This window comes from Mesoplodon mirus, assembly GCF_964341445.2.
Source record: "Mesoplodon mirus genome assembly, chromosome: 4".
Lineage (NCBI taxonomy): Eukaryota > Metazoa > Chordata > Mammalia > Artiodactyla > Ziphiidae > Mesoplodon > Mesoplodon mirus.
Genome location: NC_138979.1, coordinates 57,282,356 through 57,306,000, shown reverse-complemented (window position 1 = coordinate 57,306,000; position 23,645 = coordinate 57,282,356). Strand labels below are relative to the sequence as shown.

At 51.3% G+C, this 23,645-nt stretch overlaps 1 protein-coding gene across 1 annotated transcript in view; it reads right to left on the bottom strand.

The window, feature by feature from the left end:
• Positions 1 to 23,645, bottom strand: part of SMAD3 (SMAD family member 3) — a 120,933-nt gene that overhangs the window by 20,690 nt on the left and 76,598 nt on the right. The window contains exons 2-5 of the mRNA XM_082619127.1: positions 6,842 to 7,035; positions 6,235 to 6,366; positions 4,858 to 4,932; positions 1,191 to 1,241 (exon numbers count right to left, since the gene is read on the bottom strand). Coding sequence (XP_082475253.1) covers positions 1,191 to 1,241; positions 4,858 to 4,932; positions 6,235 to 6,366; positions 6,842 to 7,035 — 452 coding nt within the window. The remainder of the gene's footprint in view (positions 1 to 1,190; positions 1,242 to 4,857; positions 4,933 to 6,234; positions 6,367 to 6,841; positions 7,036 to 23,645) is intronic.

Below are 23,645 nucleotides of genomic sequence, written 5' to 3'. Positions count from 1 at the left end.
CAACCCTCACAGTGGTATTATTTTACAAAGATGATAAAACAGATCCCCCAAAGTTACATTTCACACTGCCCACTTGTCAGCCTGTATCAAAAGGTTTTCAAGCAGCTCCCCACATTCCAAATGATGACTTTCTTCATCTGATGCTATCAGTCAAGGACTGGGAACAACTGGGAACAAAAGCCAGGCCAATCCACTCTGATTCACCAAGCTTGGATATTAACTCCTTCTTTTCCTGAGCCACAAATCAAACCCCAGCAATACAGGCTGGAAAATAATCAAACTCACATTTTTCTAAAGCTACCAGACCAACACAGAAAAAAAATTCCCCTCAATAAAAACTGAACAAATATTTAATTTGTTTTGAGCCCTCCAGCAGGCCCCACACTGAAGCCAAAGGATGCTCCTGGATTAGAAAAGTGAATCTCAGAAAAATGACCCAGAAATCAAACATCTAAGGGAACGTTGTGGAAATGAAGAACCAGCTGCTCCAAAACATCATGAGATAATGCAAGATGATCAACGGGTCATCTAAGTATGGAAATGTGTTTACAAAATAACAATGAGAAGACAGAAGGAAAAGATGGATATGAACTATCATCTCAAAGGCAAAGCACAAATATATGTGCCTGATCCACAAACATCAGAGGAACCAAGATGAAACAAAAATATTTGTGTTAGGGCAGGAGGATTATGGGTAACTTGGCTTTTTTTCCCCCCCCAAATTCCTTATATGGTACTGTTTTAAATAAAAATGACATCATTGTCAGATGAGGTGCTCAGATAAAATCCAAATAAGTGTATCTGAAACAAGTCCCCAAAAGCCGGGGGCTGCGGTTTGCACCGCTGCCTGTGGCTTTGCATCAAACCACACACGGATGCTCACTGACCAGAGACCCTTGTGTCTCTTAAGCACAAGGTTTGGGGGTTTTTCATTCACTCGTGTCTAACCGCCTCCCTGGGGAAATACAAACCCGGCACACGACTGCCTTTCCTGCCACCACTGTTCTCAGGTTTCCCGTTCTGTGGGTGACCCCAGAAGTAATGTAACCAGAAACCTGATGGGCTGCACTGGGCGGATGGTGGGGGTCGGAGCAGGGAAGCCTCAACTTCAGGGCCCCCTCCACACACGGGCCACCAGGCAGGGCTACAGCTAGAGGGGGATTGAGTCATCCAGACAAAGAGCTACTTACCCAAGTTATTGTGTGCTGGGGACATCGGATTCGGGGATAGGTTTGGAGAACCTAGGAGGTGAGACACAGCTGTGAGACTTCGGAAAAGACTGTTGGCCTGGGGAGCCAGATGACAGAACATTTGCATCAAGGTGGGGCAGGAAGAAAACCTTGGACTGAGCCTGCACGGTCCAGGAAGAGACCAAACCCCACATCCTTGCCTGTGCTTTCCCTTCCCGGGGCCCCAGCTTCCTCATCTGTGGAACCAATGGATGAATGGATGACCTTGGAGTCTCTCCCACAACTTGATGGTTTGATGCTTCTAACGAAGCCCCCAGGCACAGGGCTGCTGCATTCCCAGCCTGGGTGCACCGACCTCACACTGACCCTCCCTGTTAACTGAGCCCCCAGAGGGACAGAAGGAGCAGGGAAGACCCTCTCCACCTGCTCCAGGCCCCAGGCAGCAAAGGGAAGGCTTGCAGCTGCCCAGACCTCACCAGTCTTGTTCCCATGGCTCAGGACCTGCAAATACCAACGCAGTCTTTTCTCCAGGTTTCAGGAAACTCACTGAGCTGCCTCGGACACCCAACAACTCAGCAACCAGACTGACATCTTATGTAAGACATGATGCTACACGTGGGAAAACGTCCTAACTACCCAATTCTTCCTACTCTAATATCGTTATTCTACCTGTTTTTTCCCCCGAAAAAAGAAAAAAACCCACAGGGAGTCAGCCTTCCGAAAACCAAGTGACTGCTTTTCCAGAAAGCAACACTGGGCTGGCCCCTCCTTCGTCCCTGCACCCATGGGGCTCCAGCTCTGGAGAGTTGCTTATTGACTGACAGCCCTGTGATTTCAGCCCCGGCTCCACCCGCTGAAGTCCACAGTCCACACAGCTGGGCCTTAAGCTTACGCTGCCTTGAGCTGTTAACGGGGGTCTGCGCCTGCTCTTAACTCAGCTGTAACCTTCTTGAGGAGCAGGGAGGAACTGTGGGTTTCTTTTTCACCGCTAGCACCCAATCTTCGGAGGGATGTGGAAGAGTCACAGAAAGAGCAGCGCTTCTGAATCTGCCACGGGGTCTGGACACGGCACCACTGATCAGCCATGGAACTTTGGCAAAGTGGTTCGACCTCTTTGAGCCTTGATTTTTTTCCCCTCAGGTATAAAATGGGGAGAATACCACCAATCGTGTGATTTGTGGAAATGCAGTGGGATCGTGCCTATGAAAATGCCTATACCATAGCTGGTACATAGTATGTGCTCAGTAAATGTTGGTCTCCTGATTTGTGCTGGCCTGAATGACAGAGACCCAGGAAGGCAGTGGGACCTTCTCACTGGTCTGAACAGACATGTGTGCATGTCCGGGGAGAAGCAGGGCTGGACAAGGTGATCCTCGGGCCCCAAATGAGGTGCTACCACATCTCAATTGTCAGGGAAGCCAAGTCCATGAGCAACTGGACTGGTTTGAGTGAAGAGCAGAAAATAAATAGGAGACCCCACCCACGGGCTGGCTGGGGTCCATAGAGCCCAGGCACACATTCAATAAATCATTAATGTTCACAACAGGTACACTAAGGGAGGAGAGGAGGGAGGGAGAGACAGAGAAGATGGAGCAGAAAGGAAGGAGAGGAAGGGGAAGGAACAAGAGCTGAGAGGGTGAAAAGGTGGCTGCTCGTCCCATAGAAGACCCTCTCCTTTGGTCTGTTCACTTTTTTTTTTTTTTTTTTTTTGCGGTACGCGGGCCTCTCACTGTTGTGGCCTCTCCCGTTGCGGAGCACAGGCTCCGAACGCGCAGGCTCAGCGGCCATGACTCACGGGCCCAGCCGCTCCATGGCACGTGGGATCCTCCCGGACCGGGGCACGAACCCGTGTCCCCTGCATCGGCAGGCGGACTCCCAACCACTGCGCCACCAGGGAAGCCCGGTCTGTTCACTTTTATAACAGTAAAGGCAGACCTCGTGTTACTGCACTTTCCTTTACTGTGCTCTGCAGATGCTGCATCTTTTACATAATGAAGGTTTGTGGCAAGCCTGCGTCGAGCAAGTGTTATCAGCATGGTTTTTCCAACAGTATCTGCTCACTTTGCACCTCTCTGTCCCATTTTGATAATTCTCACAATATTTCTAAATTTTTCACCACTATTATATTGGTAATGGTGATCTGCGATCCATGATCTTTGATGTTACTATTGCAAAAAAGATTACGACTCGTTGAAGGCTCAGATGATGGTTAACATTTTTTAGCAATCAAGTATTTCTTAAGTAAGTATTTCTTAAGTAAGGTGTGTATACTGCTTTTTTAGACATAATGCTATTACATACTTAATAGACTATAGTGTAAACATAACTTTTACATGTACTGGGAAACGAAAAATTTGTGTGAATTGCTTTACTGTGGTTGTCTGGAAGTGAACCCACAGTATCTCAGAGGTTTGCCTGTAATCATTCCACAAACATGAAGAGCAGCCAGGAGGGAAGGGGGAAAGGAGAGGGAGAAGAAATACAGCATCTGCAGAAATGCTGCTTAGCTGGCTTGCTTCCCATGCCAGCATTTAATAGCTGTACCCTTACAGCGGTCACTTGGCATTGAATACAGGAAGGTCTTCGATGCATTCCGGCTGGGTTCACACTGTCAGCCACCCATCAGGGGTGTGTCGGGGTATGTGTGCTAAACCCCAAGGGCCATGATGCCCAGGCTATGTATCAAGTGACCATGTTTACAGGAAACATGCAAGTCTCCCGCATCCTTCTTTTGGGAATTACGCTCTCTTCTGGTCTGCATGCAGGGCGGGTGGCCCCACCGTGTCAGGCGGCTCTGTGTGTACAAGGCATGCCCGCCGTCATGGGGAGGGAACATCTGCTCGGCCCCCACCTCCTCACCCAACCACATGCAACACAATGCACATGCGATGTGGCAGCTGGGGTTCAATTCAAGAAACTGCTGGTCTGGAGCCAATTTGGTCCCTTAACAAATGAGGCGGGAACATCTGGAGACGTGGCTGGAGATGACTGGGCTGGGTCCCTCATGGCAGGAACACATAGATCACATTTGGTCATCACATAAAAATTGATGCTTCGGGGCCTCGACTGCCACTAGCAAAGACCCTGCCTCTGTTTCGGCTCTCCTGAGCTACTTCAGGTGATGGAGCCCACCCTCCATCCTACTGCCAGCAGCATCTCATCTGCTTAAAGCCTGTAGGGGCTCCTCCTCAGCCCCCGGCCACACTTGAAGCCTTGAGTGAGGGGCCTTCCTGTCTCTGAAGGAGTACATTCCAGCCATCCCAGGACTCACCAGCTCTCCTGCCCACACCCCCAACTCTGCCTGGCACACCCTCTGCCTGCCCTGATGGCCTAGCCAAACCCTACACACATCTCCGACACTCAACTCGAGAGAAACCTACACTGCAAGGTGATGCATGGCACCCCCGACACCCCGTCCCCAGGCTGGGTTACGTGGCCCTGCTCTGTGCCCTGATGCCACATGGCGTCCTCCACCAGGGCACATATGAGACGGCACGGTGACTGCAGGCTGTCTTGTTGGTATCCCCCACGAACTGTGAGCGGCTTCGCTCCTCCTCTGTCCCAGACCCGAGCCCAGGGATTGCTCTGTACATACTGGATGGAGGGCCAGAGGGAGGGATGGGGGAGGGCGGGCACTCAGGCTTAGAGCAGAGCCCGAGACTCTGACCTGCGTCCATGCTGTGGTTCATCTGGTGGTCACTGGTCTCTCCATCTTCACTCAAGTAGCCCGGGGGTGGGGTTTCTGGGAATTGAAAGGAAGGTGGTTCATTAAATGGCCTCTCTGGTTTGCCTCTTGAGATGCCCTTTGCAAACTCACACATTCACACCATTATGCCAGGGGGCAGGAGCCGAGGAGCTCTGGGCCTTGGATCCCTGGCTCCCGCCTTCCTCATGCCCTTCTTCCTTCCTGCTCCCCACCTGGATCATGACCACCTTTGTTCACACCATCCCTGACTCCCAAGTCTGAAATGCCTGTTCCTACAGCCTCTGCCGGGCTAAACTTCTCCCCATCCCTCAAGGTTAGGTTTAAGCTCTGCCTCCCTTCCAGGGAGGCAGTGGACTCACCTCTGCCTCACTCATCTCTGTCCTCTGAAGGGCAACAGCCTCAAACCGGCCTTTAGCTTTACTATCTACCCGTGTGCAGATCCATGGTTATTTGCTGTCTCTTGAGAGGATGTCTTAGCTCCCGAAGTGGGATGCAAGTTCCATGACAGCAGAGATTGCGATCTATTTCTCTGAATGACCCCCCAGACCCCGACTTAGCTCTCTGCTTTGCTGAATGAACAGAGTGGGCAACCTACCCCTAGGGACCAGCACCACCTGTGAAGGATCTGCAAGCCTGGATTTGTAAAGCGGGTCCCTCCTTAACACTCTGACCCATGCGCAAGGGCCTGCGGTCAACCTCAGCACGGTGAGCTCACTCAGGGTGAAAGGCGCGTCCAAACTAGCCAGCTCTGAAAGTAAGGCGGCCCATCGCTGCCCAGCCACCTGCGCTGGGACTGGCTAAGCTCCGCCAAGCAGTTTTCCTGGACGCCCAGAGTGCTGGTGACTCACACATTATTTGCATGTAAATGAGGGGCTTCTAAAAACATTTGCACTCTGACGGCAGAGCCCACTTCTCCCAGTGGAATAAAACCTCCCACCCAGCTTGTAACCCTCCCCGGGCTTACTTACAGGGCCAGTTCTCCGCACACTGCCCGGCCCTCGGCCCTCTGCTCGCCCGCTGCCTCTGCAGCCCCCAGACTGTCGGGGATCCTGCCTGAACTCCAGCCCCGGCCGCGAGGGCGGTGAGAGAAACACAGCGTTGCTATTTCCGCTTCCAAAATAAATGACTGCACCGAGGCCCGGCGGGAGGGTCACGCCGCCGCTCCTCCGTGCCAAGAAAAGCATCATTAGTGAGTGGGGAGCCAAGGCCACGGGTCCTCTCCCCACAGGGATGCAGTTCTGAGTCAGGGGCCTCGGGCCAGCGTGTGTGCAGAGACCGGGTGACGGGTCTATCTGGCCCCCGCCTCCTGGGCCGGCCTCACTGCCCACGTGTGCATACCTGGAATATTGCTCTGGGGCTCGATGCCGGCGGGGAAGTTAGTGTTTTCGGGGATGGAATGGCTGTAGTCGTCCAGCGGGGGGAACTCGGCCGGGATCTCTGTGTGGCGTGGCACCAACACAGGAGGTAGAACTGTCCAGAGGAAACAGAGCAGAGGTGGATCAGCATCGACGCCAGGCTGGCACCAAAGCCCCTGTACCCCCAAATGCACCACAGGTCCTCCCTCACAAAGAGGACAGGGAGAGAGGGGAAAGGGGGAGGGAGAAGGGGGAGTGGGGTATAGGAAGGGGGTAGAGGGAAGGGGAGACAGGGAAAGGGGGAGAGGGAGGGGAGAGAGGGAAAGGGGGGAGGGAGGGGAGAGGGAGGGGGAGAGGGGAAAGGGGGAGAGGGAGGGGAGAGGGAGGGGGAGAGGGGAAAGGGGAGAGGGAGGGGAGAGGGAGGGGAGAGGGAGGGGGAGGGGAAAGGGGAAGAGGGAGGGGGAAGAAGGGGAGGGGGAAGAGGGAGGGAGGGAGGGGGAAGTGGGGAGGGAAAGAGGGGGAAGTGGGGAGGGAAAGAGGGGGAGGACAATGCCATGTAGGTAGCTGCAGACCCTACAGAGGCGGCGTACCTGGGGTCTCCACCCTCTGATAGTGGTAGGGATTCACGCAGACCTCGTCCTTCTTCATGTTGAAGGCGAACTCACACAGCTCCATGGCCCGCAGCTCATGGTGGCTGTGTAGGTCGGGCCATCGCCACAGGCGGCAGTAGATAACATGGGGGAGCCCCTTCCGGTGGGACACCTGCAGCCGGCCATCCAGGGACCTGCCGGGAATGGGAGGGGCAGAGACAGTGAAGTGGGTCTGGCTTGCCTCCTCCCAAGTCTGGGCTGCTGAGTTCCATGAGAGCTCGCTGGCAGAGACTCAGGAAGCTCCCCTCCGCTGGTCTGTCTCACACGCAGAGGGCCAGGAGATCAGAGAAGCTCTGTGCGTGCTGGAAGGCGTCCAGGAGAAGAACACAGAGGCCCACCCAGCAAGGCCGAGGGCTCCCAGGCTGGCAGAGCTGACCTCAGACCCGCCCCATGAGGGGAACGACACTGAATCATGCTCTGGCAAAGTCGGGGCCAGGTGGAGGTGTGCAGGGCGGACAGGGCTGAACTAGGAGACGGGAGTCCTTCAGGAGCCGATGTGAGGACCACAGCGATGCTGAGGAGGAGGGTGACGGCACACAGGCCCTCCCCCTCTAATCGCTTTCCACACTCACCCAGTTCCTCTCTCACACGTGAGAAACCAGGAGAAAAAAAAAAAGTCTTTTTTTCAGTTGGTGTTTGTGATGAGGCAGGGAGGGAGAGAAGGCAATGAAGGGGAATTTTAACTGGTCAGAGGCTACATGGCAGACCTCTCGGGAGTCCCTCAGTGGGAGGGCCGCTGGCAGGCTGGCCCAGGTGTCCCAGTTCAGAGCTAAGGCCTAAGCGGTCATGAGTAAGCAGAGCAGGAGCGGAGCCTGTGACTCGATTCTGCCACGGTCCCCAGCCTGGCTGGGCCGAACCCACCCCCCACGGCAGTGTCCTGTCCCTGTGCAAACCATGTCTTCTGTGGTGAGTTAGCCTCTGAGCAGCTGACCTGGCGCCCGGCCCCCCACCCCAGGCCAGAGTGTGTTCCTTGGTGGACCAGCAGCACGGGTCCACGGAAGCTGTGAAAAAGGCAAAATCTCAGAGGCTACCCCAACCCACTATATCAGATTCTTCCTCTTTCTAAAATCCCCAGGTCATCTGCAGGACAAGAAAGTTGGAGCAGTGCCACAGGCCATGACAGCTGGGAGCTTGAGTGGCAGAAGCACGTCAGCCAAGAGTAAGGTCGGAGACAGGAGGCATCTGGAGGGAGAGGTGAGAGACTTCAAGCAACGCCAGGTATTAGACAGGTGAGGAGATTCCGTTCACACCGAGTCCTTTATCTAACAAGTCTTTCATGACCTCCTACTCTGTGTGGCACTGGGGTTACAGTGGTGAGGGAAAGAGAGTAAAAGAGACCACAGAGCGGTCCCTGCTTCCACAGAACTTCCGTGGGCAAGACCGACATTAATCACATAATCAGGACAGCTACAATGACAAACTAAGTGCAGGGAACCACAAGAGCATATGACCCTGGGGACCCTGCTGCACTGAAGGGCGGGACAGGGCATCTCTGAGGAGGTGGTGGTTGACCGGAAAGTCTAAAGGATAAGTAAGAACTAAGCAGTCAAAGGGGTACGGGAGGAGGGCATTCCAAGTAGAGAGAAGAGCATGTGCAAAGGCCCTGGGGAGGTGGAAAACACGGTGAGGAGGAAGACCAGAACGAAGGCCAGAGTGACCGGAGAGGAGGGAGGCTGGGGTAGCAGACAGGGGTGCTTCTGCAGGGTCTCAGATGCCATGGTGAGAGGTTCTGCCTTTTTTCTAAAAGCCACAGGAAGCCTCTGAGATGTGTAAGTGGACTGAGAGTGTGTTTGTGTGTGCCCATGCGTCTGTGTGCACGCACACAGGAGACAGGCCCCATGATAATCCTGGCTGCAGGAACAAGCAGACTGGGGGTAGTGGAGAGTCAGAGTGGATGAGATGGATGCTCATCAATAAGGAGGCACCCAGAGGCAGTACTGCTCTTTCTACAAGAAGGCCCATCCTAGGACCCCACTGGCCAGTAGGCAGGACTTTTCTAATAGCTGGGCAGGCCTGGTGGAGAGGCATTTGAAGCTCTCCCTCCCCCCTGCCCCCATATGACTGAGGGCACCCATTTTCCTGAATATATGGAATTTATGGACACTCTGTGAGGGAGGGGCTTGCCAGATGCAACCAGAAGCACCAACCAAAGAGAGAGAAACAGGAATCCAATCAAACTCTCCAAGCCACTGGCCTGGGCAGGGGGAAGGACAGACAGAGGTCAGAACTGGGCTTGGGCACAGGGACTGACAGGGATCTGCTGACCAAGGGCAGCTCAAAGGATGTAATTACCTCCCTCCTGTGGGGCCCCAGACCAAGGAACCCCGACAGCCCAAAAACAGTAATTAGGAGGCAGAATGAGAGAAGACAGCCTGGGACTCGCCCCTGAGATACAGAAGGCAGATGGCCAGATGTGGAGTCATGAGACCTGGTGTCAAGATGAGGTTCTCCTCCTGCGGCTGTGAGACCCTGGGCAAGTCCTGAAGTCTCCAGGAGCCTCAGTTACCTCATCTGTAAAATGGAGCATTCTCCCCCCACTGCTGCCCCTGACCTCACGCAGCTCAGTATCCACTCAAAAGCACTTTGTGAAGCACCAGTCAAGGACCGTTATTCTTCCCCATCACAACGGCCACTCTCCAAACCTGGCCCCGGAGAAGTGAGGTGAGCTGTGAGGCTGAGGAGGAGAGAAAGGGAGAGTGGGAGGTGATGAGTGGGGACAAAGAGGGACTCAGCTGTTCCCATTTTCTTGCAAAGCCACCGTGTGCCCATAGATAGGGAAGTGGTCACATCTGCTCTTCAGTGTTGGACAAAAGCCCCAACAAAGAGCCAGCTGGACATTTGGAGTGGCCTCTGCAGGGGGAGGCCTTGGAGAGAGGCTCAGACCAGCAGCGAGGAAAGAGTGGGCTGTGGAGGGAGCCCCCAACTCCTACCTGGTTGATGGAAGGGTTAGCCATATTGCTTTAAAAAAAAAAGGGGGGGGCCTTCCCTGGTGGCACAGTGGTTGAGAGTCCGCCTGCCAATGCAGGGGACATGGGTTCGTGCCCCCGTCTGGGAAGATCCCACATGCCGCGGAGCGGCTGGGCCCATGAGCCATGGCTGCTGAGCCTGCGCATCCCGAGCCTGTGCTCTGCAGCGGGAGAGGCCACAACAGTGAGAGGCCCGCGTACCGCAAAAAAAAAAAAAAAAATGCAGCACTATTCACAATAGCGAGGACATGGAAGCAACCTAAATGTCCATTGACGGAGGAATGGATAAAGAAGATATGGAACGTATGTATGATGGAATATTACTCAGCCATAAAAAGAATGAAATAATGCCATTTGCAGCAACACAGATGGACCTAGAGATTGTCATACAGAGTGAAGTCAGACAGAAAGAAAAATATCATATGATATCACTTATATGTGGAATCTAAAAAAAATGGTACAAATGAACCTATTTACAAAACAGAAATAGAATCACAGATGTAAAAAAAACAGTAATACAGGGCAGGAGGAGGGGTGATGGTGGACAACGCAAGAGAAGGGTCCCTGCTTCCACGGGGCAGATGGCCTAAGACAGGGCACGAAAGGCCAAGTTCCCGTCAGCCCTGCACTGGGCCTGTGCCTCAGGCAGGGAAGGTGCAGGGACAGGACGCTCTGGGCACTCCTGACATGGAGCGACGCTCACCTGCCACCCTAACACCCTAACCCCCAGGACTGGGACAGCCAAGCCAGAGACCCAGAGTGACCCAGGGCCTGCTCATGGGCCTGCAAGAGGGAAAAGGGCGTGGAGTGGGCAGAAATGGGACACCTTGGGACACACGAGGCTCAGACACGTCATGTGACGGAGGCCAAGGTCTGGGCATGATGTGGCCCTTATGGGCTTCGGGAGTTGAGGGATGGGAAGGAGAATCAAGGATGTGGTGAAGGAGCGCAGAAGGCTCATCACATCTGTAGGCAGAGACTGCAGTGTCCTGATTCCTCATCCAGTCCTTTCTGCATTACATGGGCTGTTTCCTCTCAGGGCCTGAAGAAGTATGGCAGAGAGCGCTCCAGGCACAGAGGAAGGAGCAGGGAGAAAGGTGGGGGGGAGTAAAAAGGAGGGGGTGGTGGGGAGGAGGGAGAGGGGACACAGGATGGGATGATGGGGAGGAGGTGGAGGGAAGGTGGAGGCAAGTGATGGATAGTGGGAGGGAGATGGATGGGAGGAGGGGGAGGGGAGGAGGGGGACGAGAAAGGGGGAGGGGGAAGAGAAAGGGGGAGGGGACAAGGAGAGGGAGGGAGGAGGGGGGGGGAGGAGGAGGGAGAAAGGGTGGGAGAGAGGGGCGGGAGAGGCTAAGGAAGTCCTTCGGTCAAATACAACAAACTGAATGGATGCATTTATCTCTGTCCTGCCCAAGACAATGGGTAGGAGAGGAGAGCAGACAAAAGTGGAAAGCAGATGGCCGAAGGGGAACAGACTTAGCATAGTGAACCTGGGAAAGAGTCTGGACTTGGAGGCACCACACACTTGTCAAGACTTGGCTGAGAACAGGAGGATGGGTTGACTGTCTACACAAGAGGCAGGGAGATCCCAGCTCCTTCCCGCTGAGCCTCCCCATAAACAGGACCTCCCCAACCCTGCCAGAGACAGGTTTGCTCTCTGCCGAAAATGAACGGGAGAGCGGGGCTCTAGACGGGGCCACCAGGGCACAGCTGCGGGTGAAGGTCAGGGGCTAGGAAACAAGATTTCATGAACGGAGCGCTCAGCTCCCTTGCTTACCCCACCCCTGCCTGTGGAGGAATTAAACAGCTCAGTCCACAAGAAAAGACCGTAAATACTGACATTTGGGGATCCCCCAACTAAACGGCCCTGTTTCTGCCAGTTCTCCCTACAGGGAAGCCCACCTGCCAAGAGGCCCCTCCCACCACCATACACAGAACAGGCAATCGGCTTTCTACTGCCACACTCTCAAATGTGAACGCAAGGCCAGAATCCCCAGCCATTTAAAGAAAGCCTCTAATAGGAGGCGCAGAGATAGAAATAAGTGGGGGAGAAAAAAAAGAAGTCTGAGACAATGCAGGGAGCAGAAGAAAACTTCCAAATAAAATAAAACAAAAACTACTCTCAGGGAGATGAGCTATTGCAATCCTAAAACAGGAACATTTACAGACTACTGAAAAACACTCCTGGAAATAAAAAATAAGAATATAAATTAAAAATTCAAGAGAGACTTGAGTTTTTCAAGGACTTCTTGAGTTTTTAAAATACATACATGAATCATTTCGGTAGTATAATTTAAATTTTTTTTAATTAAGGAAGGTGCAGACCAATGGAAGCTCAGAGAGTCCAGAAATAGTCACATATATATGGACAACTGATTTTCGACAAAGGCCCAAGACAATTTTGTACAGAAAGAAAGGTCTTTTCAACAAATGGTGCCAGAACAACTGGATGGCCACATGCAAGGAAAATGAAATCCAATCTGTACCTTGCACCCTATACAAAAACTAACTCAAGTGGGTCATAATAAAAAGCCTAAAACTATATGACTTCTAACAGAAGACATGGGAGAGAATCTTTGTGACCTTGTGATGGGCAAAGATACCACATCAGAAACACATTCCATTTTTTTTTAAAGTTGATAAATTGGACTTCATCAAAGCTTAAGCTTCTGGTCTTTGAAAGACCCTGTTAAGAGAATAAAAAAGACAAACCACAAATTGGGAGACAATATTTGCAAAAAGCGTATATCTGGTAAAAGACCTATTTCCAGAATATATAAAGAACTCTGAAAACTCACTATTAAGAAAACAAACCACCCATTAAAAAACAAAACAGGTAAATGAGTTGAACAGACGCTACACAAAAAGATAAAAAGATTGCAAAACAAGTGCATGAAAAGATGCTCAACATCACTAGTTACTAGAGAAGTGCAAACTAAAACGACAGTGAGATGCCACTCCATCATTACTAGAATGGCTGCTACTTAAAAGACTGTGCCACATGCAAGGATGTGGAGCAACTAAAACCTCATACGCTGCTGGTGGGGATGTAAAATGGTCCAACTACTTTGGAAAACAGTTTGGAAGTTTCTTAAAATTTCAAAACATAAACCCACCATATGATCCACTCAGACCACTCCTAAGTGCTTACCCAAGAGCAGTGAAGGCATCTGTCCACACAAAGACATGTGCATGAATATTCATCCCAGCTGTATTTATAATGGCCCCAAACTGAAGATGACCCAGTGTTTCTCAACAAGTGAATGAATAAACTGTGAAACAGCCATACAAAGACTACCACTCAGCAACAAAAAAGGATGAATTATTGATACAAACAACATGGATGAATCAAAAAATAATCATTCTGAGTGAAAAAAGCCAGACACGATTCTGTCTGCGTAACGTTATACAGAGTAATTTAAAGTAAAGGAACAATGAAAACTTACATTTGCATGACAGCAAGCAGATCAGCGGTTGCCTAGGGATGAGGTAATGGGGGGGCATGGGAGAGGGGGCTTATCAAGGAGTAAAGGCTACGTCTGCTACCTTGATTGCAGTGGTGGTTTCACAGGTGTATACATATGTCAAAACTTATCAAGTTGTACACTTTAAATATGTGCAGTTTGTTGTATGTTAACTATACCACATTTCAAAAAAAAAAAAGGCAAGGGCTTTGGACTGGATAAACATGGATTCAAATACTGGCTCTGGTCAATAACTATGTAAACTTGATCAGATTGCTTAATGTCTTGGTCTTAATTATCTTTCATCTGAAATAAGTCCCTTCACTAGATTGTTGGGAGGACTAAATGACATTCTAGGGAAAGCCTTTGGCATATCGTTAGAACACAATAAACAACGACACCAATCCATTGTCATTATTGTGGTATAACTACTACTCCTCCTATTACTATGACAGTGCCTGGTAAAGAAGGTTCCCAGTAGGAGCTCCAAAACACCAGACCCCTCCCCTGCCTTGGCTATCTGTGTGCACAGCCCAGGGGGCCACAGTGGGGCCTCCGGAGGCCTGATGCTTCTAGTTTTCACAAGGCTTCCGGGCTCCTTATCTCAGAGCAGCCTCACCACGATGCATTCAGGTCGTAAGTCAAGTCTTGTAACAGGCCCGCCTCACTATACACCCGCTCCATCTGAGAGGCAAGGCTCGCCTCCTAGGATCACACAGCTGTCTGCACCCAGGCTGCAGCTACAGGGCAGCTCTCCTGGCTGCCAGGCTGGGCCCGATGGTGGGGAGACAGGCACGCTCTCCAGCTTGCGAGCACATGACCACCAGTCTGGGTCGGCAGTATCCTCCAGAAGTCATCTGGTCCATGCCCCTGCTTCTGGGCCCTGCAATTCCCAAACTCATGACAAGGAGGGTATCTCATTCACGTCCTTTTATGCATCGGCGACCGCTCCTTTTGGTTCCAAGTCTGGGCTGCCCAGAGCCAGCCCTCGTGGGGCTCCTTTTCTCCCTCTGTCCCACTCAAAATACACAGCAATGCTTACCAAAGGATTAATGGTGAATTGGGAGTTTCAGCTGCTGCATTTAATTTAGCTGATGTGTCTGGTACACACTCTCCCCAGCCTTACAGAGTACCAAGCCCGTTTTAAGTAAAACCAATAAATAAGTCTTCATTCTGAGCTGACGTTACCATAAACATGCTCTGCTGCAGAAAAGGGTCTATGTATGACCCATCCCTCTCCCTGACCCAGCCCTTTCTCGTCGTAACCCAAGACCAGCTGCTGGGGCTAAGAGCACAGTCCCAGGCATCCGCCTCTGGGCTGAGGTCTCGCCCCACACCCAGTGGCTTCCTGATGAGAGACCCCCAAAAGCCTTTCTCCAGCAACCCTCTCAAGCTCCTCTGACAGAGGTTTTCTTCCTTAAATATATTCTTCACCAGCCGAACCATTTCCTGTGGCAAGAACTTAGGTTTCCTCCCATTGGCTCCAAGTGGGACCTGTAAGGTATCCCAAAATGGTGGTGGGAGCCACAGCCAAGGACATGGACATGCCAGGGTCCAGAGCTGCTGGTGAGGTGACGCCCGCCAGCACACTCGGGGCAGAGAGGCAGGGCCAGGGCCCACATGCCACTCACGTCCCTGTGACCAGTGATCTCTGACCCCCAGCCATCTGGGGGCTGACATGAAATACCAGTGGACTTGGACATGGGGGTTGGGGAGAAGATTGGGAGCGGAGCACGTAAGCTCCAGAAACTCACCGGGATGTATTCACGGCACGAACTGTGCGCCGGGCACACTGCTACGATATGAGAGTACAAAAACGGCTCAACCTTAGTGTGTCCTACCTTCACTGAGCTCAGAGAACTGAAGGGGCTTGCCCAAAGTCAAATCACTTGTACAAGAGCAGGGCCAGAATTCAAGCCCAGACCAGTGCTGAGCAAAGGAGGGTGAGAGGGAGAGGTCAACAGTGCTTTTTCTGCTGTTCTATGCTGCATCCCCACCAGGGAAACTGACTTCTTATCCATCATCATAGAGTTACCGAACACCTACCAAATCCCAGGCACTGTTCTGGTTACCTGAGCCAAAGAAGTGAACAGAAAGTAAATTTGTTAATACAATCGTATTTCTGTTGAAACCCATTTTACTTAAAACACACACACTACTAAACTTTCTAGCTTCTTCCAGAGATCAGCTTTCTTTTTCGACTTGCTCACTGAGTAGTAATAGTTCCATTGGCTCCATCGGGCCTTAAGAGCCAGTGTCTGCTCTCAGACCTCCCACTCTGCCTCTCCTTCATACGCAAGTGAGTGTCAGAATGTGCCTTTCTGTCTTCCCTGCCAAGGACAGCCCAGTACAACTGTTGGACAGAGTATCAAATATGAAAGCCCTGAAAACACTCCTGCCGAGAGGGCCATTGGATTTGGGGGTTCACCTAGGATCCTCTCCCTTTGGTCAACACAGCGAAAACCAAAGCATCCTTTGTTCCAGGCAGAAGTACCGCACAGGGGTCACGTGTCGAGTCGCAAGGCTGCAGGTGACAAACCACAGAGGCCTAACATTCAGGGAACAAAATGTCCTGGTCAGCTAAACTCTGGCTAAGTGTCTGCCTGAAAACCTCCTCTGGAGAACTACAGACAGCTGGGACATGAGGACCTTGAGAGCATCTTGACCAATCCCTTCCTTCTGTGGTTGAGGAAACAGACTGATAGATTAAGCACCTCAAGGTCACCCGGCAAATGAACACAGAGCGAGAAGGCGGCCTCCCAGCTGCTATCTCACTGTAGCCAGGCCTCGCCACCAATGAAGTCTGAGAAACATGTGTGAGTCCACACTTTCCCCGCGGTAAGCTGAGTGCAACAAAACATAATTTTGTCTTTGTTGTACTGAATCTTAAGTTGCCCGAAGTTCTGACTCTTTAGGATGGAAAAAAAAAAAATTGATTCTCGGTGGAGGATGTATACTATGATTCCTGTCCCATCACTGCAACTTTCTGAGGTTTGAAGTTATATTAAAATAAACTATTACAAACAAGAAGAAATCGAGCTGTACACTGAATATACGATTCCCCAGACCCTTTCAAAGTTTTCTTTGGTTGTTAGAGTTTAAATAAAAAGCGACATTTCCGGGCTTCCCTAGTGGCGCAGCGGTTGAGAGTCCGCCTGCCGATGCAGGGAACACGGGTTCGTGCCCTGGTCCGGGAAGATCCCACATGCCGCAGAGCGGCTGGGCCCATGAGCCATGGCCGCTCAGCCTGCGCGTCCAGAGCCCGTGCTCCGCAACGGGAGAGGCCACAACAGTGAGAGGCCCGCGCACCGCAAAAAAAAAAAAAAAAAAAGCGACATTTCCAACATCGTCCCATTCTTGTCATCTGGAGCCACAAAGGAGGAACCAGACCGGGGTGGGGATTCGGATAACTGAGGTTCAGTTGTTAAGCCCTGCTACAGTGACCACATGCCCCAGTCCAGTTTCACAAGTGTCCTCGGCAAGTTCTGTTAAGTACGCTAAGCACATTTTTTAAGGTTCCAGTTTAGATTGGTCTGCGAGGAGCTGAAAACAGGATTTCACAACCCCTGAGAGCAGTCACTGAACCACTTCACCAAGAACAACGCCATTCCCATCTGAACTTGCCGATGGATAATATCCGGTGCTTCAGACTGCCAAACTGGGGGACACCCCATAAAATGCCAGACTCAAGCCCCCCCTGTGCTGTACTCCAGACCAGCAGCTGGCCCTCTCTCCTCCCCACTGGACTGAGTCTCCCCTCCCCTCGAGAGCTTTCCAGAGCAGTTGGCTCAGGTCCGTGACAAGTGTTCCAAGCAGATAGGGCCTGAGTGTGAGCCCCAGAGGCGGCAGGAGCCCCCTGGGCAGACCCTTGAAGGAGGAAGTCATGGAACACCTCATCATGCCCTCCGCAGGGGGACTGGACCCCACAGGAAACCCATCATCTGGACCCCGGGGCTTCTTTCCTCCCAAGGGGCCAGGGATGTGCAGAGTGTGTACATCCTAGAAAAGAAGGAGGCTGATCTGGAGAAAGTCTGGCTTAATCATAATCATCTGTAAAGCACACGTACACCAAGAAACTTTCAACAGTGGGCTATGAGTAAGGCGAGCCCCCCACACCCACCCACCATTGCTCAACCTCAGCTCTCCTGACATTTGGGAACAGATAATTCTATGTTGGGGGTAGGGGAGTAGCAGTTGTCCTGTGCATCGTAGGTTATATAGCATCTTGGGCCTGTACCCACTAGATGCCAGTAGCACCCCCTGCCAGCTGTGATAACCCAAATTGTCTCCAGATCTTGCTAAAGGTCCCCTAGGGGGCCAAGTCACTCCCCTAGGCCCCTTGAGAACCCGTGGGTTAAGGAAGTGCTCTGGATGTGGGCATCGGTTGGGGAAAACAGAAGGAATTTATACCTCAGAGCAGGTGTTTATCTGGCACTTCTCACTCATTATCTCACTGGATACAGGGATCCCGGAGGGTGGGTCTCCTCACTCCCATTTTACAGGTGAAGGATTCATGTAACATTGAGTGACTTGCCTAACATTGCCCAGATCGGCAAGAAGCAGTGCCCTATTTTGTAACCTGGGTGTGACACCCCAAACCCAGCTGCCCATGCCTGCAAAGCACAGTGAACATTCTGTATGAACCAGAGATTCTCCTTGGGCTCTGGTGAAACCATGGTCATGGTACCCCTTTCCCTTCCCCCTCACCCATGCAAAGAAAGTAGTTAAATCTTGAAGGAGGAAGAGGGGGAGAAGACAAGGAGGAGGAAAAGGAGTGTTTCATTTGAGATCTTTCTATTTCACAGCTTTGGTGTTCATAAACTTTTTCTTCTCCAAGAACCAACTTGATGGGGATCGCTTCTTCTCGAGTGTCGGCAGGAACACAGAGGTTTCAAGTTGAAAAGGGAAGATGCTACAGAAGTCTGGGTTGGTTTCTGGTTACCAAAACAAGGAGAAAGAATCGTTGCCGGGCTACACAGAACTTTCTGCATGGCCATTTCACACTGCCAGTTAACATTCATCAAGAATGGAATTAAGCCTGAAGATCATCTATTTGTTTATTTAAAGAGACCACTCATGGAACTTTCAGGATACTCACAGCCCTTGGCAATGTTCTGATGGGCTTAAGGCAAAAAAGCACACTTCAGCCCAGCTCTTATTACAACGCTCACCCCTAAAGCTCACCTCATAAAATACAGGGAGTTTGAAATGGAAATCGTTAATCTAGGTGTGTTTAGATATCTCTGCTCATTCTACTGGGTGATTCTGGCCTCCTGTGGTCCTGGCTCTGCAGCAGGGCTGTTCACACGGCCAGCACTTAGAGGTTCCCTGTTTCCAAACTGCTTTGGGGAAATGGATTAATTTATATTTTCAATTTGGGGGAAAAGAAAATAAAATGGCAGGCTGAAGCCCACAGGACAGAAGCATGCAGGAAGAAAGGATTCCTTCTCTCTCTGACAACGTGACACTCCTTGAGCAGTCAGGGAAAGATATTTACTAGCCTCAAAAGACTAACTTTGGAGGGAAAAGTAAAAAGAGAAAAGAAGAGCTTTTGGAGAGTATTAGATCATTATCTCGGCTTAGACCCTTTTTTTCTGAAGAAAAGAAAACTGGGGCTTGAACTACAGATCTCAGCCTTCCACTAATAAATGCCTTAAGACTGAGAAATGTCTTTGATCTCTTAAAAAATAAAAAGGCAAGGCTCCAAAAAGTCACCTCCCCTGACAACTGCTATTTCTCTTGTCTTATCTGCCAGTGAACTTCAGTATTAGCTCACTTCACTAAACAAACAATTCTTTTTACAGGACTCTTAGTCATTCTGTTTTTCACTTTCTTCCAGCAGAAACCATTAAGGTCTGAGTATCCTCTCCGGGGCTGTCTTTTCCCAGACCCAGTTCCCAGCCTCCCACCTCCTGCCCCATCAGGTTTGCATGAACCGAGCCCGTGAATCACTTCCTGTGGGCAGACTGCACGTTTGGGGCTGGGATTTTCTTCCCTCTTTTTTTCTTGGAGAAGATTCTCACAGACAGTTGGGCTTCAACGAGTGGAACCAGGCGATGATGATGATCACTGGCTGCCTCATCCTATCAAAACAAATCAAAGTTTCCAAAGACTTATAGAAAATGTCAGGCGTGTTCGTGACTAGGGGAGTGTGTTCGTGACTAGGGGAGTTGGGGGGGAGGGAGAGGTGAAGAGGGCAAATGAGGAGGTTTTGTGTTAATTGCTCAGTTTTGACTTCCTTAATTATGAGTCACTGGCCAGAGAGATAAAACAATGTCACAAGTGCTACAGAGCATGCAAGCAAAGGGTAAACCTGGCAACTTTCTGTGACATTCGAACTGAGAGGTAAGGCTTCTGGAAGCGCTCACTCAAGCTCCAAGTTTACAACCATTCCTAGTGAAATGACATACAATATGGGTTAGGAAAGGAACATTCCCGCATTTCAGCCTTAACCACATTTCCCTATTTTTAAAAGAGGCCCCAAAGCCTTTAGAATCCTCAAACCTTTCAGGGCAGCCACTTCGGGGGAGCTGGAAGCAAGGGAGGGGTGGGAAATGACCACATTTCTAGAAGAAGTGAGTTGAAGGACCATGAAGTTACATAGCTACCTTTGTAAGCGGAAAAGACAGCGTTTGCAGGACACCGAACTCTAACATGCCACAGACACTCTGCTTCTCTCTGGACCAAAGCTTTACAAGCTTACATAGGCGGTTTCCATCTAACTGGTAACAAAGAACGGGTGTCCTGTATATTCTGGGCTTCACTATCCTGAGGACACTGAAGCAGCCAATCATTCCTTTCAGTCTAAGGGGACAGACTTCCTACTGTCCTTAAACAAAAGGTTGTGGTTCATTGGGGGCAACTGCACCTAAGACGGCAAAGAACCCCTATGGGCAGGAAGATGGGGATTCCAAATAAACAAGGGAGGACTTAGAACTTACAAGTCAGGGTGGCAATTGCCTGCTGCTTAAGCTGGCCTCACCGACTAAATGGCTCTGGGCTAAAAGCCCCCCACCAAACAGCTCCACTCAGGAGCACAGAAAAGCTTCCAGGTGAAGCTCCCTCCCCTGGGTCCACTCACAACACTCACAACTCCCTCCCATAGGCAGCGCTCCCAAGTCCCAGCCAAGTACCCACAGAGTACCCACCCACCCACCGCCCATCAGACCCCCACTTCCCAAACAGCGCAGATATTTGGAGGCTTGTTTTACAGGTATGGAAATTCACAATGCTTAACTGGCTCAAGTAGCAGAGGTAACACATTGCAGCCACAGCACCTGAGCATGGGGCTTCCGCATCCCCAAAGTCGGAGATCTTCAGGCAGCGGCGGCGGCATGCTGAGATCGTCTGGGGGTCCAGAGGCTCTCTTCAGCCCTATGAGCCCAATGATGCCTCTAGCTTAAAACTTATCCCATTCTGTGGCTCTTTCTGCAGAACGACCTCTCTCTGTTCTCCCCTCTTCAAAGACTTACAGACACTACTGTCCAACACTCACCGAACTCATCATCCCTAGCACCAAAGGCCTGGGACAATTAAGTATTAATAACTTCCATGTGTGTCTGGTTTCCCTTCCTAACTAAAACAGGAGCTCCTTGAGGGCAAGGAGACCCAACTTAACTTCCCCTGGATGGAGCACGGGGCTTGCATATTACATTTGTTCACAAGTAGGTCATGACAACGGACTTAGTCCTCTGTGCAGCAACAATCAGAAGATGGAGGCAACAAATAAAAACCTCAGGCTGGGGCTTCCCTGGTGGCGCAGTGGTTGAGAGTCCGTCTGCCGCTGCAGGGGACATGGGTTTGTACCCCGGTCCGGGAGGATCCCACATGCCGCGGAGCGGCTGGGCCCGTGAGCCATGGCCGCTGAGCCTGCGCGTCCGGAGCCTGTGCTGCGCAACGGGAGAGGCCACAGCAGTGAGAGGCCCGCGTACCTCAAAAAAAACACAAAAAAACAAACAAAAAAACACCTCCGGCTGCACCCCAGCCTTATGAATCCAAACAAGACATGAAGCTTTATAGTAAAGGGACCCACAGACGCACGTTACTGCCAGAAACCCAATACCAGGAATGTTCTCAAAGCTATCAGCTGGTATTGAGAGGTGCCATTAAAAACAGCAGGGGAATGACAGCCACAGGTGCCAGTTAGTTCTGCTAAAGCAGCCAGTGGCGGGGTGCAGGGAGCTGAAATGCTTGTGGATGAGGAGGTCTGCCTACTTCACTGGGCACACCAAAAAGAGACAAAGTCATCTGTGGCTAAGGTTGCAGGCAGACACTGGACAGGAGGCTTTGCGATAAATTTACTCAACAAATATTTGTTGAATGGAGATTTTATCAGTGTTGGATTTACCAGAAGAGAAAGCACGCAGACACCTGGGGCTACCCTGGGAAGTGGGCTACCCTGGAGCGTTCATGGTCCTTATGCTGGCTGTGCTGCTGAAAAGTGAGGGGTCTCTAGGTAATGGGGCATCCCATCTATAAAATGATGGGTTCAACCAATCTCTAGTGTCTCCCTGCCTTCTAGCACTGACATTCCACATACCTGAGAAATACACTAACTTGCAGCAAAAAGGAGCTTAAAAAGGGCTGTGTTTACACCTTCCTGCTCCTTGACTGCCTTTAGGCACGTAGGGCCTTGGAGGGAACAAACCTGAATCATCAATAGCAGCAGAGCAAATACATGAACAAGGGATATGGGAACAGATGTATATGTATAACTGATTCACTTTGTTATAAAGCAGAAACTAATACACCATTGTGAAGCAATTATACTCCAATAAAGTTGTTAAAAAAAAAAAAGAAGAGGGACTACCCACTTACAAACGAAACAACACACAGCAAGGGTAAAGGAGAAAACTTTCGGACTTTCACTCTTTCTGCAGGTTAGAAGAAAACAAACCCCCAAAGCCCAAACCTAACAGCGGTTTCAGCAAAACAGTGGCAGTCACACTGTGATGTGATAGGGAAGAATTAAATTGAGATCAGACAACTTCCTGAGAGAGAAGGTGGCTTCAAACCAGAAAGGTGAAGGAGGCTGCAGAGTTGCTGACCTGCAAGGTCAGAGGTCGGGAAGCGGGTGCCGTGGCTCACAGACGTGGTCACATCCATGGCTGTGGCTTTGGTGGGATTTGCCCCAGACTTGGGAGTGAACGCAGATAACCTGGTGTGGTTTGTTCCAGGCTCAGGAATCAGAGGACTTCGGAGCTGGGGGCGGGGGTGTGGCTCTAAAGGTCAGCCATTTCACCGCCTCCCCCTTTTTCTCCCCACAAAGGCCAGGCAGAGACAGCATCTCCCCAGGGACCCTTCTGTTCCTTTTTTCTACTCCAGGAATCCATGATCCCAAAACTATCTGTGACCCAAAATGGAAAACTCAGCTGCTGGGGAATAAAGAAGCTAACCCCACAGCAAAGGGCAGGGATCCCCTCCAGGGCAGGAAGACCGGCTTCTGGCGCTTCCCACCCCCCGCACAGCCAGCTGTCAGGGCCCCAGCGCCATCCCAGCCTGTCTTCCAACGAGGCCAGGCCCATCTCCCAGGCTCTGTAAACAGCTCTGCCCTCCTCTCCCTCCTTGGCCAGAGTGTAGGACACCCCCTACCACCGGGGCCTGGACTGTTTGGTAACAATGGAGGGAAAATTAAACAAGGGTGGAAGACGGGAAGTGAATCACTGACTTCTCAAACGGGCTCCTTGGAAGGAGCAGGGCGGTGGGAGGGGCCGCAGGGGGCTGGGGCTGCTTGGGGGGCCTGGTGGAGGGCGCAGGGGAAAGTTTCCCGGACGTTCTCTTCTTGCCCCACAATGCGGTGCCCTCCGGCTCTGCCTGGCTTCCTGTACCAGGCAAGATCAAGTTCCTGAGTCATCCTGGCTGCTTCTAGAAGTATCCCGGGTGTTCTCTGCTCCCTGCACCAGGTGGAGATGCAGAAGGAGAGCCACTTCTCCACAATTCTGTCCCCACTCCCCTTAAACAGTCTGACCCTGACACTAGGCGGATCCTAGTCTCCCAGCAGAGAGAATGGGCTTCATCTCCTTTTTCCGCTGCTCACAGCATCAATTACTTACATGGAGATGTTCCTAAAACACACACACACACACACACACAGGGGACAACGGATGTCAGGGCATGACTTGAGATTGTATCTAAGTGAGAGAAACGTCCTCCCCTGCACCCCTCCTGGTCTGTACTGATTCCCACTCAGCCCTGGTGCCACGGCACGGCCACCTCCAGCACCATCACTCAACTCCACTGGCCGACCACCTGCCCTGGGCCTGCACAGCACCTTCAAAGCCTGGTCTCTGCCAGAATTTTGTCCTGTTTCATTCA